This window comes from Peromyscus maniculatus, chromosome 2 (genome assembly GCF_049852395.1).
Source record: "Peromyscus maniculatus bairdii isolate BWxNUB_F1_BW_parent chromosome 2, HU_Pman_BW_mat_3.1, whole genome shotgun sequence".
Taxonomy (NCBI): domain Eukaryota; kingdom Metazoa; phylum Chordata; class Mammalia; order Rodentia; family Cricetidae; genus Peromyscus; species Peromyscus maniculatus.
Window position 1 is genome coordinate 71,846,179 of NC_134853.1, and position 14,971 is coordinate 71,861,149.

Genomic DNA, 14,971 nt, shown 5'->3' on the forward strand with positions numbered 1-14,971 from the left:
CTTGCCTTTAGGTTTTCTTTGCTGAAGCAAAGGTAGTTCCCTGAACCAAGAGTGGCCCAGAAGTCCTTCACTGACATCTTTTCTGAGAGAGGGCTGCCTCCCTTCTGGTGGAACCAGTATGGTTGGCTGCTGTTGGGGACCATGTTCCCTGTCATGAAGGTTGTCTACCATGAAAGGCTACGAGACAATACAGAAAGTGTGCTCCTGCGGCATTAAATTCCTGGATCACTTAGAACCTCAAGCTTAGCTACATTCCTGCAGTCTTACTTAGGATTTTATTGCTTGAAGTGACACCATGGCCACCGAAACTCTTATAAAGGAAAGCCTTTAATTGGGGCTGGCTTACATTTCAGAGGTTTAGTCCATTGTCATTATGGCAGAAAGCACTGGCGTCAGGCAGGCAGACATGGTGCTGGAGAAGGAGCCGAGAGTTCTACATCCAGATCTGCAGGCACCAGGAAGAGAGAGTGACCCTGGGGCTGGTGTGAGCATGTGAAACCTCAAAGGCCACACCTTCTAATAGTGCCACTCCCTATGGGGCCATTTTCATTTAAACAACCACATCTGCATATGCCTAATTTTCACTGAACTGTATGATCTATTCCAGTAGCTTCCTGAAATGCCCTCTCTTTGGTTTAGAGCTGAGATTCCAGCCACTTGCAAGCATTAAGCATCACACTGCTCAACATTCCACAGGATGGCTGGCTCCCAGGACCTCACACATGACATTATTCTATTGAACTGAAATGTCCTCAGATTTCTGGAGTCAGAATGCAAAGGAAACCTACAATTTGGCTAGTTGTGAGCTGGTTAATATGGTAACTATTTTTTTTTTGTTTGTTTGTTTTGGTTTCTTTCTTTTCTTTTCTTTTTTTTTTTTTTTTTTTTTTTTGAGACAGGGTTTCTCTGTGTAGTTTTAGTGCTGTCCTGGATTTTGCTCTGTAGACCAGGCTGGCCTCGAACTCACAGGGATCCACCTGGCTCTGCCTCTCAAGTGCTGGGATTAAAGGCGTGCGGCGCCGCCGCCAATACCTGGCTGATTTTTGGTTTTTCAGAACTGCATTCTTGCAAGTATTCGTGATGCCAGGCAGTTGTTGTAATCTTCTTTTCATGTATTTTTTTTTTCAGATTTTGTCTTCTAATTTTGCTGTTCAAAATTTTAAATATTTGCTTTTAGAATTTAAGTCTGTCATCATTTTACTGGGCTGCTTACAGTAGCAAAAAGTTGAAGCAATCTCAATATATAACAATAAGATTATGAAGAGTAAATGTACATTTCAGGGTATTAGTTGGACACATTAATGTCTGGTACTACGCTGTAAAAGCAAGTAAACATGATTGTTTTAGTTTCTTTTTAAAAAGCCCCCTCCCCTAATGGAAAAATCCTTTAAAAATACTTTTAGGAAGGGTCTTACTGTATTACACTGGATGACCTGGAACTTACTGTGTAGACTGGGCTAGCCTGGAACTCAGCAATCCACCTGGCATTGTTTCTCTCAAGTGCTAGGAGTAAAGTCATACATCACTAAGTCCAGGTAAAAACGGTTTCAATTTTTATTTTTTCTTTTTTTTTTAAACATTTATTGTTTATGGGTGTGGAAGTCAGAGGACAATTTGTGAGAGTCATTTCTCTTTCTACCATGGGGATCTCAGGGATTGAACTCAGGATGTCAAGCTTGGTGGAAAGCACTTTTACCCACAGACTCATCTCTTGGGCCCATTTTCTCTCTCATTCTCTCTCTCTCAGCCTTTAAGTGCTGGCACTCAAGGTATGTGCCATTAAACCTAGCTTAGAAAGTTTTTAGTTATCCCATGTTAACCATATATTTATAGGACAGCATGTGTCCAGTACATGTGTACACTGTGAAATACATCAGGGCTCTTAGCTTTTCCACTAAGACTAAATAAGCAAAACAACCAACCAAGCTATAAAACAAACAGAAATACCTGGCCTGGTCCCCTTCACTGTATACCTTCTTCGCCCCCTGACCCCGGTCTTGTAGATCCCCAGGGAGCTGCTGGCTCAAGCATCTTTGGCTCCATTTGGCTTGGCAAACGCCTCCCTCTACTCTTCCCATCCTATATTGAATGCTTGAAAAGTCACGTGTTACTAGGGAGGCTCCTTACCCTCCACCTACCAAATGTGCAGGTGTTGGTGTCCAGATGGTGGCACTCCATGGGGCCCAGAGCTGCAGGGGTTGGGTTGGGGTTAGGAATGACGGAGTAAGTTCAGAGTGGCAAGAGGTTAAGTGAATGCAGGTAGACCGGATGTTGGGAGAGGGGTCCACAGAGAAGACAAAGGAGGGTTGCAGCTGTCTGTCCTTCTAAGTGGCTTCAGACAGGTCCTTTGCTCCCTCTGGGCTCGTTAGCCAGCGACATAAGAGCAAAGTAGGTTGGGTGTCTGTCAGGCTCTGGGAGCTGGAAATGCACAGAAAGGAGGTCTTGGGGCGGCTCGTGACAGGTGTGAAGACCTGCTGGGACTCAGGACAAGAGGGCTGACTAGGTAAGGGAGGCAATGGTGTTTGATGAGGAAGAGGCGGAGTCAAGCAGGCACCAGCAGCAGGTTAGGAGGTGACAAAGCACTGCAGAATGGGCATCTACACAACTGAGAAACTCGTGTCCTGGGCTGTGCCGAAACCCAGGCTCCGCTTACTGTGCACTGCTTCCCAGCTGTGTATCCGACTTCCCACCTCTGAAGGGGCCTCCTAACTGCCTGTGAAGGACACGCGGGACAACCCAGGGTGAGATCTATGAACTTTTAGGACATCTGGAAAGCTTCAGGGGCCATGGGAACACTACCAGGCAGGAAGAACAGCAATAATGCAGCCTGTCATTGAGCAAGTTGGTACATTCTGTGAACAAGCTCTCCCTCACCCCTGTTGGGTGTGTGTATATATATAAGGGACATGTGATATCTGCATCTCAAGAGGAGCAAACTTGAGGAATCCTGGCTCGCCCACCTTTCAACTGTGCCCACTTGGTCATTGCTTTCCCTGGTCTGGGCTTTGTGGAGATGATGGGAGAATTACATCAACCTCAGATCACCAAGCATCAAGTGGTAAAGAAAAAGTGAAGCCATTCTGAGCCCGAGGGCCTGAGCAAGCACAGTAGCAGTGCTGTGGAGGGAGGTGAGAGGCAGACAAGCTTGGAGCTTGGTGATGAAGTGGGTAGGGTGGGGCTTGGGCATCAGAATTTTCAGGCTCTGCCCACCTTTCCAGGCTTTGATGAAGCGAGTGGTTTACCCACACTGATCTGCAAAGGAACCGTGGACTTCATACAAGGGTTAAATGAGTCTACTGTGCATCCCTGAGAGCATGCTGAGAAGGGCTGACTCCCTAACGGTAGAGTTACTATTGATGAGGCCACAAATTAGTAGTGCTCCATGCTATTTCCCTATTGATGCAATTTTGCATGTTCTGAGTACCATGAAGGCAAAGCTCCACTCTCTGCTGTTTATCCAGAAGCCCAGAGCCAAGGCATTCAGAGCAGGCAGGACTGTGCCACCCTTCCAGGCCTGTGAAGTCTTGTTACCCACGGGGGCTCAGGACAAGAAAGACAAGTCCCAGGAACTCAGAGTTCATTTTAGAAGGATAAACTAAACACTCAAAGAAGCAATAGATTTTTGTGCTTGGAGTGAGCAGCTGTCACAGATCATGTGACCAATTCACACATCATGTGACCAATTCACAGACCATGTGACCAGTTCCACCAGTCTTGAATCAAATGGTCAGAGCCACCAGGTTTATCTAAAAGGCTGTAATTCAAAAATACACATGAACTAAACCACAAAATGGGGAAGACCCACTTTACTGGTACTTTCACACCACCAAGGAAATCAAATTCCACTGAATCAGCTGTGACAGCCTTCTTTGGTGAAGCTCCTTTTTGGTACTGTGCCACTTGGTTAAAAAAAAAAAAAAATACTCGAGGGGGAAGATTCAAGATGGCGGAGACAAGCAGACACAGGTAGGCCTGTGGCAGTGGCCCGCGGAGGTAGACAGGCCCGGCGGCAGCCGACAGGGACATTTAGGCCCGGCAGCAGCTGGTGGAGACATTCAGGCCCAGCGGCGGCCCACAGAGGTGGACAGGCCCTGCGGCGGAGACAAGCAGACAGAGGTGGACGGGCCGGGCGGCGGCGGCCAACAGAGACATTCAGGCCCGGCGGCGGCCCACAGAGGTGGACAGGCCACGCGGCAGAGACAGGCGGAAGCAGGTCAGCGACCTGCGGAGGTGGACGGGCCCAGTGGCAGCAGCCGACAGGGACATACAGGCCCAGCGGCAGCTGACAGAGACATACAGGCCCGGTGGCAGCCCGCAGAGGTGGATGGGCCCGGCAGCAGTGACAGGCAGAGGTAGGTAGGCCCGCGGTGCCAGCCGGCAGAGACATACAGGCCCGTTGGCGGCCCAGAGGCAGACAGACCCAGCGGCAGCTGACAAGGACATACAGGCCCGGCGGCGGCGGAGACAAGTGGAGGCAGGTGGGCCACAGGGGTGGACAGGCCCGGGGACGGAGAGGGGCGGACGCAGTTTGGAACGGGGACACCCCTAGCCCCAACACCTGGGGAAGAGGCTATCTTCGTGGGTCGGAACCAGGGCGAGTCTGGGCACACTGTCTGGGGACAATCCAGGGCCCAACTGCTGATCCTGTGAAACCCAACAACTTGGAGGTGTTGGTGAGACTACCCTGCTCAGCTGAAACCCATCTGGGAGAGGATTCAGATGCCTACAGTTTGAAGTCTGAAGAAACAAGATCAGCTGAGGAGTTGACAAATGAACAAAACATGACCTGGGAACACAGAAGAAGGCGCTACCCAGCCACTAAACCAGATCACCAGAATCTTAAGTATATAATTCACCGACTGAAATCAGCTGTCCCTGAAGAAACAGCCCAATAGCACCAATTTAACCAAGAACCCCTACTAAACCAAGACTAAAAATTAGAACAAGAGAGGCACTCTCAGACACAGAAACCACCTGCACCGCACAGAGGAAAAGATGAGTAGACGCCAGCGCAAAAATACAGGCAACATCATAAAGACCTATATGGCAACATCAGAACCTAGTGATTCTACACCTGCAAGACCTAAACATACCATGACAGAAGAAACAGAAGAGATCAACCCTAAAAATGACTTTAAGAAGATGATAGAGGCCCTTAAAGAAGAAATAAAACATTCCCTCAATGAGGAAATAAAAACTTTCCTTAAAGAGGAAATGAAAAACTACCTTAAAGAGGAAATAAAAACCTTCCTTAAAGAGGAAATGAAAAACTCTCTTAAAGAGGAAATAAAAACTTCCCTTAAAGAGGAAATGAAAAACTCCATTAAAGAGGAAATAAAAAACTCCCTTAAAGAAATGGAAGAAAAAACGAACAAAAAATGGGAAGAAATCAAATCAAGCCAAGAAAAAGCAATTAGATGAAAGAAACATTCCAAGATCTGAAAAATGAATTTGAGACAATAAAGAAAACACATGCTGAGGGAATGCTGGAAATAGAAATCCTGACAAAACGAACAGGAACTACAGAAACAAGCATAACCAACCGATTGCAAGAGATGGAACAGAGAATCTCTGACACTGAAGACACGATAGAGAAAATAGATTGTCAGTCAAAGAAAACACTAAAGACAAAAAAGTCGTAACACAAAACGTCCAGGAAATTTGGGACACCATGAAAAGACCAAACCTAAGAATAATAGGGATAGAAGAAGGAGAAGAATACCAACTCAAAGGCACAGAAAATATATTCAACAAAATCATAGAAGAAAACTTTCCTAACCTAAAGAAAGAAATACCTATGAAGATACAAGAAGCTTACAGAACACCGAATAGGCTGGATCCAAAAAAAAAGTCCCCTCGCCACATAATAATCAAAACACTAAACACACAGAACAAAGAAAAAATATTAAGAGCCGCAAAGGAAAAAGACCAAGTAACATATAAAGGTAAACCCATCAGAATAACACCAGACTACTCAATAGAGACTATGAAAGCTAGAAGATCATGGACAAATCTCATGCAGACACTAAGAGACCATGGATGACAACCCAGACTATTATACCCAGCAAAACTCTTAATCACCATAGGCAGAGTAAACAAAATATTCCAGGATAAAACCAGATTTAATCAATACCTGTCTACAAACCCAGCCCTACAGAAAGCACTAGAAGGGAAAATTCAACCCAAAGAAGCTAAACACATCCATGAAAAATCAAGCAATAGATAATCCCACACCAACATACACCACAGGACAACACAACACAACCACAAAAAATATCAGGAATTAACAATCACTGGTCATTAATATCCATCAATATCAATAGTCTCAACTCACCTATAAAAAGACATAGGCTAACAGAATGGATAAGAAAACAGAACCCATCCATCTGCTGCATACAAGAAACACACCTTAACTTCAAAGATAGACACTACCTCCAAGTAAAGGGCTGGGAAAAGGCTTTCCAAGCAAATGGACCTAAGAAACAAGCTGGTGTAGCTATCCTAATATCTAGAGAAAAAGGATGTTTCAAAAGAGAAGTCTTGTGGCAATGCCTCAGTGGTCCAGGTAACTACCAGAACTCGGAAATCCGAGACGGAGGCTAAGGCAGCAGAGATCTAGAGTGGAGTGCTGAGTTCTGGCAAACAGCTGCATCTTTCTTCCAGTAAGTACCTGAACAGGTCTGATGTGAATTATGTACAGTCCAGATTTTAAGAATCATACTCTCTCAGGGATCTCCACAAACTAGTGGGTGTCCTCCCTCGCTGCCCCTGTGAGACAGTCTCTGTACGGGAGAGGCCTCACGTGACTTTGTCTCTGGTGTTCCTCTGGGGACACCTGTGTGAGAAACTGTATGCTCCAGAACCAGCTCTCGTGTCCTTTGGCCAATGCCGGAGTGTGAAATAGTCCAACGTGGGAAACAAAAGATGATCCCAATCGGGAATCATGACATTTTTTTTTTTTTTTTTTTTGGATGATGGTCATGTTCTGTTTTGAAATAACCTCTGTGTATTTCATTTATTTTCTTTTACCTGGCGATCTTTGAGCAGGCTTCAGATTTTGACAGTTGATGAAAGATACAACAAGCATTAATGTGTGGGTGAAAAGCTTGGTGAAATTCTGAGTGAAGTTTTAGTTAAAGTTGGTTGAACTTGGGATTGACTGGGAGGCCAAAGATTTAAAAAGCAGAAGATTCTCTCAAGACACAAGTTGTGTGATAATAGTGTGTTTTGTGTGTGTGAATGAGAATTTGTAAATGTTGAATTCTAGGCTTCGACAATTACTGTCAGTGCAGATCAAGCTGCAAGTATTTGTTTTAAAACTTAAATTATAAAGCTAGTTACGTCTTTCTAACAACTAGTTTTAATGTTTATGAGCATATTTTACCTACATTACCTTTTCAGGATGTTGAGAAAGATGCATCACAAGCACAGGCTGGAGGCTGGGGGCTAGATGGTTTTGAGGAAGAGGTCTTGGTGGACTCTTTCATAGAGCAAAGGGAGGCAATGCCTTCTGGGAAATGAGCTAAGTTTGAATCTAGTCTTTAAGATTAGAAGTCAAAAACAAAAATATTAAGGAAAGGAAAACCTAATTGATCTTTGAAGTATTGTTATGTGGAATTGAGTAGGACTTTTGAGGCCTTTCTTCCAGAAAACAAGGACTTGGTTGTCAGGCCTATATTAGGCTTAAACCTTGGTGCCATGTAGTTGTACTTAAATCATTTCAATGGAAAGTGTCTTAGTGATTGGAACTTCTAGTGCAGTTTGGAGTTCTTCCATTTGAAAAATGTGATATTTGCATGGGATTGTTTGAATCTTGTTTTCTAGTCCCTCCCCATCACCACCCTCATAGTCTGAAGGTAGATTTTTCTCTTGATAAAGGAACAAAAAAAGTGAACATCTTGTTTGTAAATAGGTATCTAGTAACTAGTGGTAAACTTGAAATGGTAGAATTCTTTAAAGCCTAATTCTAGGTAGCCTTAACAAAATGTATCTTAATTATTTTTGAACCTGTATTCACCTTGTTTTTTTCAAATATCTTAAGTTATATTTTCTTTTTCAGAGCTGCTTCTTATTTGGGGCTACTTTTTTTTTTTTAATTGAGGCGTAATTCATAAAAGGGTATATTGTTTTGATGAGACTTTTTACAACTGTGGCTGGATGTCTTTCTTTAGTCTTCCAAGAAGGGCCATTTTATTTTTTTAGAGTTAATTTTTAAAGTCATGTGGTCAACAACTTGGACTACTATGCATGTAAGTGCTAATGCAAATTAAAACCCAAGTTGACCTCCAGCAGCAGTTCATTCTATGTTGACAGTGAGAGAACACTTTGCCTGTTAGGATACTGTTACTCGTGGACTGAAATGCTGAAGAAACCCCTCCCCCTATTTTGTTTTTTGCAAAAATCAAGGTATATTCTAGGGTTTCCTGGTTGACCTCAACAGATAAACTGAGATGATAGTCTTATTTCAGAAATGATCTGAATGTAGATTTACAGTCTACGTGTACAGCTGGCTAAGTGAGATCGCTTTCACAGTTCTGCATGTATCCCATCGGCTCCCCATTAGTCACTGAACTCTTAAAACTGGTATTGTAACATTATCACAATGTTTTGCGCCAATTTTATAAACTTTACAGTGCAATATGTGTTCCTTTTCTGAGGCAAACCAAAGGTATATTTCTCAAGGTTCTGCTGCTAACAGCAGCGTTGATGGAGGATATTTTATACATTTGTAATAGATAGAAATAAACCAGAAAAAAAGAAGAAAAAAAAAGTGGTGGAGGAAAAGGTGAACACTGCAAGAATACTCAAAAGGGCTGAGAGTTGCAAATGCCAAGAATGGCTTTGCATAGTAAATGGAATAGAACAGCTCTGAACTATAGCTTACTTTTCCTGGTTTGGTCTGACAGAATGATTGAAGGCTTTTGTACAAAAATCAGAGCCTTAAAAACAAGGATTTGGTGAGATTGTAAAATGGTGTGCCACTTTGGCAAAACAGTTTGGTGGTTGGTCAAAATGCAAAACATTGTTACTCTGTTACTCAACAATTCTACCCTTAGGAATATATCCTCAAACTACTGAAAATGTACACCTATGAAACATGTACATGAAAGTTTACAGCAGTGTGTTGCTAATAGTAAAAAAGTTAAAACAACTCAAATAGCTATCAAATACTGGAGAGAAATAAAATGTGGCTTATTCATACAATAGAATATTATTAAGACATAAAAATGAATGAGAAACTGACAGATTAAATGACTTTGGTGAACCTTCAAAAAAAAAATACTCCTGAGATACAGATTTAAACTAAAACTGAATCTCTAAGGAACCCCAACACAGTGGTCTCACAGTGTGGCCTGAGCCCACATGAAAGCTCCTGTCCTTTTCAACCTCCACACAAGGCAGTGGCTGCAGCCACCGTGTCTATTGAAATCTGCCACAACCACAACCACCCTTCCAGAGAAGACAGCAGGACAATCACCTCACTTCACAGATGAAGCTGAGGGGTGTGCAGAGATAGATTTTTCTTTAGGTTAGGCAGGCTGTTCGGCTCTGTTGCTCTCAATTATAAAATGGACCACTTGACTATTGGTATTTATTATATTCTTACAGGTAAGTTTAACATTAAAGGCAAATTGAAAATTGCTTTAATATTTGTACTTACAAGCAACAGGTAAACAATGAACCATTACGACTGGGCAGTGTCACAGGGATATGGACTGAGAGGCAAGTAGGTCAAGCAAGCTTCACAACGGCATTTAAAGACAGGGAACACTGGCATGCTAAACTTGGGAGAGAATATATGACACAAACACCAAGTGACACTCAGTGACATTATGACGTCTGAAATATGATGCTTGGTACAGTTTAGATGCTGAATGTCCCCTCTGATGGCCATTCTTGGTTGTCAACTTGTCTACATCTGGAATTAACTAAAATCCAAAAACAGAGGGCACATCTGTGAAGGATTTTTGCTTAATTTGAAGTAGGCAGATCTTCCTTCTTGAGGCAGGAAGACACACCTCCAGTCTGGGCCATGCCTTCTGCTGGAAGCCTACATAAGGGCTTGGAAGAAGGAAGCTTTTGCTCTTTGCCTGCTTGTCCTTGCCTTGCTAGTAGGTCCATTTCTTCATTGGCATTGGAGTCTATTTCTTTGGGATTCCAGTATACACCGAAGACCAGCAGAGACATCCAGCCTCATGGCCCAAGATACTGAATGCTTGGCTTTCTGTTCACGGACAGGCCATCGTTGGATTAGCGGGACTGCAGTCTGTAAATCATTCCAATAAATTCCCTTTCTATATGTCCAGAGAGCAATTCATTCTGTAAGTGCTGTTACTCTAGAGAACCCTGACTAATACATCCCCCAAAGGTTTCCTAGCCCATGTTGCTACTGAGAGGTGAGAAAACTCTTAGTAAATAGGGCTAGTGGAAGGAAATTAGGTAATCGAGGGCATTCTCTAGAGGTGATATCAGGCCCTTTCTATCTCTTTGCTTCCTGGTTGCTTCCTCTACCATGAGTTCCTGCCATGACACACTGTCTTGCCATAGGCTCAAAGAAGTAAGTCCAAACATGGGTAATGTCTGACACAGTAAGCCCACACATGTATGATGCTATTCCTTCTTCATGTCAACTGTCTAGTTTACCCTAGTTTTCTGATTTCGGGTTTAGTTACTTAACAAGATGAAATCACAGCATGGAGGCCCAGACCTAATGTTTTATTCTCTTCCCAGGTCAAACATCTTTTATTGTCCAGTTGCAGTACAAAACAAAACAAAACACCCCCCCCCCAAAAAAAAAAAACCCCAATAAATAATACTGAGTGCTCTTGTTATGGAGCCAGGCAAAATTCAAACAAAAACTTCCTAGCAGCTAATAGAGAACACTCTTCTAAGTGAACTGAGTGTGGGAACCGAAAGAGCCCCGTTCCCATTACACTCTGAAGTCAAATCAATTGGCTGTGACAATGGTAAGACCTCAACTATTAAAGCCAATTAAGGCACTGGATGATTAAACCTTTATATATAAAGGAACAATAATCCAGAAAAATAGAATTAAAATAGTCTGCTAGCAGCAGATTGCTAGCATTCTTTCAACAACACTGATGAGATTTGGAATGATTACAGCACTAAGGATAGTTTCAGAAAACAACAGGTAGGTGTGGTGGACAGGGGGCTCACATTCAAGACTCAAGTCTACTTAAGGAAAAAAAGGATCTCACTAGCACTAGATTCCAGCTCCTGCTTTCAGGTTCACAAGTGCTTCTACAACCCATGAGAAGGACTGCAGTGCATGCAGCATACAGACCCTACACCACAGAGGCCCCCCCTGACTACACAAGTCTGGTGACATACTGGTAGAGCTGCTCTGCAAATACGTCGGCAGAAAACTTCTCTGCCACCCTGGCTTTTCCAGCCAGGCCCATCATAACTTTTAAGGATGGTTTGTGGATGAACTTCTCCATTGCTTCTGAGAAGTGCACTGGGTCCGGCTCACACAGAAACCCGGTGACCTTGTGGACGACAGTCTCCAAGGGCCCACCTGAATTAACAGCGATGACTGGGCACTGCATATACATGGCCTCCAGAGGGACGATGCCAAAGTGCTCATTGCTCGGGGTGTAAAGCACACACAAGCAACCGTGGAGGAGTGAGATCTTCAGTCTGTCTGAGAAGGACGGCAGGAAGGTCACATGGCGCTCAAGGTTTGACTGCTGGACTATTTTCTTCAACTCCTTATAGTGCTCCACGTTCTCCAGGATTCTATCGTCATAACCACCACCCATGAACAGATGAACCTTCTCCCAGTCTTGAGATGTCAGACGTCCACGAAGCTGGACGAGGGCGCTCAGTGCCAACGGCAGATTTTTCTTCCTTTCAAATCGGTTGATAGAGAGGAACAGGAACTGTTTCCCCTTGGGAACTAGGTCATCTATCTTCTCAGGAACAGCCAAGTCATAGCTGCCGATGTTCAGAGACGGGTACAGGATATCAGGATTTACGTGAGACAGGCTCTTGAAGGTTTCCTTAAAGACAGAAGCTGTGTACTGGCTGTTGACCAAGATGCGGTCTGCCATACCTGTGGTGTATTCCTCGATCCAGTCAATGGGGGCCCTGTAGAAGCGCTTCAGAGTCGAATTTCTCTTGGAAAGCAGCAGATCTGGGAAGTGACAGTAGAACAGGACCTTCTTCCGCCGTCTGGCCAGTTTGAACACTGGGATACAGGCGGACACCTAACCAAGGGAAAACCAACAACAGTAGGTGAGTGACTGGCCACAGTCTTTTCTTGGTTATAGCCCAGCTGCCTGGTATTATGGATTCATAGGAGCTGGGTAAATGTCTACATTAACCATGAAGACACAGTTTCCTCAGGATGCTTCAGTGCAACTCAGGATCATAAGTAAGGAAACCCCAGAGTAACTGTGGCTATCTCCACCTGTAGGTCTGGTTAGAGAACAATGGCTGGTAGCATCCACTGTGGATAAGAGCATGGGGTAGTCTATAGTACAGACTGGGAGAATAAAGTGTGGATAAGAGCATGGGGTAGTCTATAGTACAGACTGTGAGAGAATAAAGTGTGGATAGAGCATGGGGTAGTCTATAGTACAGACTGGGAGAATAAAGTGTGGATAGAGCATGGGGTAGTCTATAGTACAGACTGGGAGAATAAAGTGTGGATAGAGCATGGGGTAGTCTATAGTACAGACTGGGAGAATAAAGTGTGGATAAGAGCATGAGGTAGTCTATAGTACAGACTGTGGGAGAATAAAGTGTGGATAGAGCATGGGGTAGTCTATAGTCCAGACTGTGAGAGAATAAAGTGTGGATAAGAGCATGGGGTAGTCTATAGTCCAGACTGTGAGAGAATAAAGTGTGGATAGAGCATGGGGTAGTCTATAGTACAGACTGTGAGAATAAAGTGTGGATAAGAGCATGGGGTAGTCTATAGTACAGACTGTGGGAGAATAAAGTGACACCTTTGAAAGGCAAATTTGGAAACTGCTACTGACATTTACAATAACATTTACATTTACTACAACCCACAACTCCCCCCCCTCGGAGTTTCCTCAGAGGACATGTGTAAGAAATGAAATTAGTATGAGGATATCACATCTAGTGAAGTGTGAGAATGCCACATGTAGTCACACACACACACAGACACACACATACACACACACACACAACAAAACAAAACAAAAACTGGTGGTAATGTTAGTGTCCTTTAGAGAAGATGGAAACATTTATGGTATATTTGAATAAAGGGGACTTTCCAGCCACTTAAGAGACTGATGTGGACCTTGAATACCAATAAGGATGGAGGTCTCAATTTTTTGCAGAACAAAAGCAAAGTGTCCAACAGCAGGTGAATTGAATTACAATTCTGTACAAGTAAGATGTAGCTAGAGACAGACATGTATGCTACAAGCAGCCACACATCGGTTCTGGAAGGATGCAAAGAAACTTGACAGTGGTTCCCTCCTCAAGGAGGGGCACAGGGGACTTTTACATTATACTTCATATTTGAACTTTTATTCCTGAGTAAATGTTACTTCTCAATTAAAAAAAAAAAAAACAAACAACTGTGGGGCCGAGGAGTTGGCTCTAGGTGGGGACCTAAGTTTGATTCCAACTGCCCATATAAACCCAGGGTTTTATGCATACTTGCCCGAAAGTCTAGCTCAATCTTTCAGTTTCAGGTTCAAATGAGAGATTCTGATTCAGATGTTCAGGCGGCAACTGACTAAGACAGATACCCGACATTGATGGTTTTCACACCCAAGCTCAGACGCCTGTATAGACACAAAATATACCCACTCATCTCCCAGACCCTGAGTTGTAAAAAACACCCTGGAAACAAGTCTAGTATAGCTACAGGGCAGACTGGATTGAATGCTATTTACCAAAAACTTGGACTTCAATCCAGCAAGGTGGCTTACACTGTAAACCCAGCACCTGGGAGGCCTGCCTGGGGCCACTTAGCAGGGCCTAACAAAATAAACCGGGACTTTTCTCCTAGACCAATGGGGACAATGCTATGTTCTAATGGGGGCATGATATGTTTAGCTTGATTTTAATCCATGTCACTGCTAAGTACTGGAGTGGAGGGATTAGGAAGACTGGAGAGGGTGGGGTGGATGGGACCTGGAAGCAGAAACGGTAAGAATAACGGAGAACAAACGGAGTTGGATACAAGGAGTGACAGCAGGTGACTTTCAATGCCAGCGTTCCTTGGAACGAACCCCTGGGCCCAACTACCTCAGTCCCAGGATGAAGCATTTAAAATGCAGGCACACGAGCCCTATCTCAAGGGCCTTCCACGAAAGGGGATGCGGGGGGCGTTGTTCCTGCGATCGGCCACTTTAAAGGAGCCATACTAAAACGGGAGACCGTTCCCTCCCTGGGGACTCCTGCTGGACAGTTCCAAAGAACCCAGAACAGAGGCCCCTCCCTCGGCCAAGCCTCGGGGGCCGCCTCACCTGGTCGCACACCACCACGTCGAATTCCTCGCCGGAGAGAAACAGCACGTAGAGCGCCAGAAACACCATGCGCACGTAGGCGCAGATGGCGGCGCCGCGGCCGCCCCAGCCCAGGCTGCGGGGCAGCCAGTCCCCGGCGCAGTGCACCGAGAGCTCGCGGGTCTCCAAGAAGCAGTGGTTCGGGTTGTAGTGCGCGGTCCATATCTTCACATCACACCCGCAATCCTGCAGCGCCAGCGCCGCGTCCAGCACGAGCCGTTCGGCACCGCCCACGCCCATGTCCGGGTGCAGGAACAGCACCGATGGGGGGTACACCCGGGCCCGGGCTCGGCACAGGTTTTCGGCCATGGCAGACCAGCCGCGCCTGCTCCCTTCGCGCGAGCTTCTGCAATCTCCGCCCCTGGCCCGGCGAGCCACTGATCGCCGACCCAGCCCTGTTACGCGTGCGTCACTTTAGGCCACATCAGCGGCAAACTTGTGGGTGCTAAGAAAATGCC

General features: G+C 44.7%; 1 protein-coding gene across 2 annotated transcripts; it reads right to left on the reverse strand.

Moving 5' to 3' along the window:
- Positions 1-9,578: 9,578 nt before the first annotated feature.
- Positions 9,579-14,940, reverse strand: Alg2 (ALG2 alpha-1,3/1,6-mannosyltransferase). Of its 2 annotated transcripts, none has more exons than XM_006973677.4 (2): positions 14,475-14,940; positions 9,579-12,230 (listed from the first exon to the last, which is right to left on the reverse strand). In XM_006973677.4, exons 1-2 carry the CDS (start codon positions 14,820-14,822, stop codon positions 11,331-11,333), a joined length of 1,248 nt encoding a protein of 415 aa, XP_006973739.1. In that variant the 5' UTR covers positions 14,823-14,940; the 3' UTR covers positions 9,579-11,330. The 2 variants fall into 2 exon arrangements, with proteins under 2 accessions (XP_006973739.1, XP_042127089.1); XM_042271155.2 differs by having other exon boundaries at positions 9,628-12,157; positions 14,475-14,819.
- Between the last annotated feature and the right edge of the window lie 31 nt (positions 14,941-14,971).